This window comes from Sesamum indicum, linkage group LG11 (assembly GCF_026168435.1).
Source record: "Sesamum indicum cultivar Baizhima isolate 11 linkage group LG11, ASM2616843v1, whole genome shotgun sequence".
Classification (NCBI taxonomy): Eukaryota; Viridiplantae; Streptophyta; class Magnoliopsida; order Lamiales; family Pedaliaceae; genus Sesamum; species Sesamum indicum.
This window is the reverse complement of record NC_142667.1, coordinates 7,758,840-7,763,645: the sequence shown is the minus strand read 5'-3', so window position 1 is coordinate 7,763,645 and position 4,806 is coordinate 7,758,840. Positions and strand designations below refer to the sequence as shown.

The window sequence follows — 4,806 nt, the reverse complement described above, 5'->3', positions numbered from 1 at the left end:
CCTAGTCAATCGATCCATTAAGATCACATAAACGTCCACGTCTGTCGCTAATGAAACCCGGCACTCATCAAATGAATACAACTCTTAATGCAAGTCTCCATAGGACACTTTGATGCTCATTCTCGTGGTCCTCGACTTGGAACATTTAAGATCAACCCTAAACAATTAGTTTCATGACCGCCATCCAATGTGCAGTCCAATTGTTGCACGGTTGTTCAAGGTGGTCTGTGGGCTTTGTTGTGATGTTTGACAGAAACGCAAACATAAATATAATGAGCACAACAAATGAAATGCCAATAGTGAATACTCATTTTATTCACTGAATAATATTACATAAAATTGAATTATTGTCAGAATAGATTACAGCATGCCAATCCAATTGGCTTTCAGGTCACATATTCTAACAATCTCCCACTTGACCTAAAGCCAATCACCCATCGACCTCAAACCTATTTTATCTATATGCCGAGCATGGGCGATTTGCGACATTGGGTTAGTAAGTGGATCCGTTGTGTTTTCTGCTGAGCTAACTCGGTCCATCTTGACTCGCTAAAGGCTAGACTTATTTTTTGAGAATGTCCTTGCCTAGGGGCTTACTTTTGAGAATGTGTCTACTTAGGAGCAAGACTTATTGTTTGGGAGGCATTTGCCTCAAACGTAGAATAGTTTAAGATTGTGGACATTCCAAGGTCGCGACAAGGGTTATCCCTCTAGGTTCTCTAGCTTATATGCCCCATGTCCTAGGATACCCGTAATTTTATAGCATGTCTCCTGATTTTGGTCTAACTTACCAATCGGTTTCAAAGCATACACCCATCAGGACGAGGTCCTCCACTTGGAAGTCTATTTGCAAACCTAAGCGTACTATTTCCCGCCCTACGTCATCCACTTCTGCCCTTGAAATTGTCAATTCTCTTCTTCCCCCCTCTTGTTAGATCCTGCATCTGATACCTTCTTCTCTTGACCTTTTTCAGGTACTCCTTTTCTTTCACCTCCTTATGATCTCCTCACCCTTATCTTTAACAATTGCCTTCTCACCGACTTGTGTGATGTTGGTGTTGCCTTTCTCCTTTAGTATTCTACTATGCCATGTTTTCTTGTGTCCTCGATCATGCGTTGTAACGCTTCTTGCTTCAAGTGAACCATCTTTTCTTCCTGTCTTGGAGAGTTTCTTCCTCAACACCGAGAGTTCGTTCTCTCCTAGACATCCATTCCATCTCGATACTAGTACTTTTCTCAATTGTTCCCGCAGACAGCGCCACCTGATCCGGGTCGAAGATTGAGACCTCTTCAAGGATACCAATAATGTATGGAACCTGAGAAAAGGAAAGTAGTTAGGATTACTGGGTGGTCCCCAACTAAAATCCTCCAATACTTAAGTGAGCCCGATATCGAGATAGAATAATTAAAACTGATATATTTAATGCTCGAAAGCATTAGTCAAAGTGTCTTACCATAAATGAAACATAATGAATGTATTTATAGAGTCAAATATGCCCACTTGCCTCGTCCACATGACATCACCTTCAATTGGGTGTAGTCGATCAACAATCTTGATTTTATGGTTACGAAATAGGGTCGGACGATCCGACCCAACTAGAAATAGGGTAGCATGGTTGGTATTTTTCTTAGGAGGGCATTTGTGTCCCTTTTGTAGATAATCATATCATATCCCTATCAATAATATTTGTCCAACTTCAACGCGTGAGATTAATGAGTGATTAAACTCAATTTGTTTGGATTTAATTAGAAAATAATCCAAAACGAAAAGGAATTATACATTTTGGCGATCTCCGGTACGACGACGTACGCTACAGCACAGATACCAAAAATGCGCCAAGTTTGACTCAGGGCGAAGGTGGAAGTGGTACCCTCCCTCCCCTATACCCTTTGGCGCCCCACTCCCACTCCCTCTCTCAAGAATTATCCAGACTCCAAAGCTGGATTCCTCTCTCACTAGCTTGATATATACATGAAGAATTAGGAATCCCATACGTCAAATCAGCTACCGGAAGACGATGGAGAATCACTATGCAGGACAAAAGATTTCATCGCCCTCTGCAGGTTCAGAACCTCGTGTTTAAATCTTGTAATTGCACTTTGATATATAAATGTATTTGTTTCTCTGTTCGTTTAATTTTTATTCCTGAATATTGGGTCCTTTTTTTTTTTCCTCTCAATTCTGGGTTTCTAAACCCCTGTATTTGCTAATTGAAGTTTCAACTTTGTTTCTTGGCTTCTAACCCAACTCTGGAAATTCAGTTTTTCCAATTTCTGGGACAGCCTTGGATCATTTGTGTAGTTAACTGAAGTGGGTTTTCGGAATCTTGAGTTTGGTGGTTTGTACGTGATGGATGATGATAATTTGATGGATGTGGATTTAACGGGTCTTGATTTGAATCGAGAACCGGTGAACCTACCTCTTCATAGGGTCGCAAGATACGGGTCCTTGATGAATGAGTTGGACAATACTCATGAGAGGATAGAGGAGAGGATTCGGCAACTAGAGGCTGTTACTGCTCGTGCGAGGCAGCGGCAGCGGTGGCGTCAAGCAAGAAATTCAATGGAAACTAGTTATGTTCCTAGTGAAATGATGGTGGATGTGGGTGAGAGAGGTGTCCTTAATGAAAATAATAACAGGGAAATTGTGGAAAGGACTGCTGAGAGGGGAAAAGGTTGTAAAAGGGATAGTTCCCATTTGGTAGCAAAGGCCTTGGAGATGGATCCTGAGGTTAAAAAGGCTAATAAAGAGGGTGGGAGCTTTTATGATTGTAACATATGCTTGGAAGAGGCAATGGAGCCTATCCTGACTTGTTGCGGTCACTTGTTTTGTTGGTCGTGCTTTTATCAGGTACCAGAAGTTGATTCTACATCTAAAGAATGTCCAGTATGCAAGGGAGAGGTATCAGATAGCACCGTGATTCCAATTTATGGAAATGGAGGCAGTAAAGGTGTGTGTGAGACGGAAACTGGGTTGAAGATACCTCCAAGACCCAAAGCTCGTAGAGTTGAGAGTGTTAGGCAACAACGCTTGACACAGGGTCTGTCCCATGTTCCTGTTGCGGAAGCACTTAGGCGAATTTGGATTAGTATTGGTGCAATGGGCAATCAAACACAACAACAAGATGGTGGCGGTGGTATTCTTAATATTGATGCATCTCAGGAGGGGCAAAATGCAGAGTCGGGTAGTGGCCACCACATAAGGATTCATCAGGTTTCAAGAGTCTTATCTGAAAGTGCTGCTTCTCTTTCTTCCCTTTCATCTGCTTTAAGTAATGCAGAGAGGCTGGTTGAAGACCTGGAAACAGTTATTAACAGCCGGCTACTACGAAATGATACACGAGCTTTCTCAGTTGGAAATCGTTTTGCTAGGCCTTCTACTATCATACAATCTATGAATCAGCCTCCAGATTCAACTGCAGATATCAATGCTGCCTTGCCCATTGGCTCATCTTCCCAATCAACTGATGTTTCTGGTTCTATCGTACATGTTATGGCAATGAGGACTTCTGGTGATATCAATATGCCTGTGGCCCCTTCTTCTTCTCGCCCAAGAAGAATCATTATGTCAAGAAGTTCAGATATAGACACTCGAGATTCTCGTGAATCTAGGAGAAGAAGATTGAACTGACTGCTTCAGTTAGAGTTTGATCCCTAGTGCTTATATTACCTGTTCTGCTTACCAATAGACATCGTTTGTAAACATCATTTTTATAACTAGGTTTGTCTACAATGCAATGTTTTTTTCAGAACAAAAGCATATAATTCCTGTTCTGACTATCAAGCTGAGCCATGACTCTTTTTCGTGGTGCATCCTCACACATGAATTCTTAAAAATGTAGGGGTTGTGCATATATCATTCTCTTTCGCTGCAGGTCAATTGTTGCTGATCCCGGATATATTTTGGTGGCATCTCATGTATGGTTATCCAATAAATTTGTGTGATTCATTATTTTGGGTTGCATTCCTTTTTTCCTTTTCTTGTCCTCTTGTTGTTACTTTTCTTTTCTTTCTCTGGGTTATGCTGTTCAGTATTTATTGCCTTTTGCTGTATGAACAGAAAGAGTTAAAATATCTTGTTTACATTTACATTTTGTTCTCATTTACTATCTTCGACTCTATCTCCCTTGGAAACCTACCAGTGCCATCTTGCTTCCATCAGTTACTATTTTGTTTGCTTGAGAAGCAAATTTCTGCATTCATTGGCACAATGTCATGAAATCATGTCTCATCTATGCTTGATTGATCACTTAGCAGCACCTTTAGAAAAGCAAAAAGACCACAAAAGAGCCATATTCCAGTGTTTGTCTTGGGTCCTATTGATTTGTCTCTCTAACTTGATGCTATCCTTATTGTTGGAGGTCTTTACTGGCTTAGCTTCACAGAAAATTAGGGAAAAGATTGGTGATCTTTTTACAGTGTTTTTGAACTAAGTGGTCGTCCTGATTTGTGATGGTTACCTGGGGGTCAAGAAGATAGTTTTACTGTGTTTAATTTGAAATGCTCTGCATGGTTTTGATCTGGGATCATGGGAATGCCAAACTCGAATGGATTAATCAAATTAGAGTAAGTTTTACAGGGAGCTGAGAGGTGATTGTTAGGAAATTGCAAGATAGAATTGAAATGCATGTTGTGATTTCATCTTACATAATGCAGTTTACTAATACATAGCTCAATTCATCAAAAAAGCTAGAGGCTTAAAGTTGAAGCATGTACACGAGCTCATTATGCGTGTGCTCGTATAGAGCTGCCTTAACTTGCATCCGTAACCTGTGGGTTTTTGCTCTTTCATAAAAAAAAATTTGA

General features: G+C 40.6%; 1 protein-coding gene across 1 annotated transcript; it reads left to right on the top strand.

The window, feature by feature from the left end:
- The first annotated feature begins 1,813 nt into the window (after nucleotides 1–1,813).
- LOC105173377 (uncharacterized) lies at nucleotides 1,814–3,780 on the top strand. Its single transcript, XM_011095089.3, has 2 exons — nucleotides 1,814–2,064; nucleotides 2,263–3,780. Exon 2 carries the CDS (start codon nucleotides 2,351–2,353, stop codon nucleotides 3,629–3,631), a length of 1,281 nt encoding a protein of 426 aa, XP_011093391.1. The 5' UTR covers nucleotides 1,814–2,064; nucleotides 2,263–2,350; the 3' UTR covers nucleotides 3,632–3,780.
- The last annotated feature ends 1,026 nt before the right edge of the window (nucleotides 3,781–4,806 follow it).

What these genes read in the sequence shown, in the direction of transcription:
- LOC105173377 (XM_011095089.3), top strand. Translation starts at nt 2,351, where the DNA reads ATGGATGATGATAATTTGATGGATGTGGATTTAACGGGTCTTGATTTG.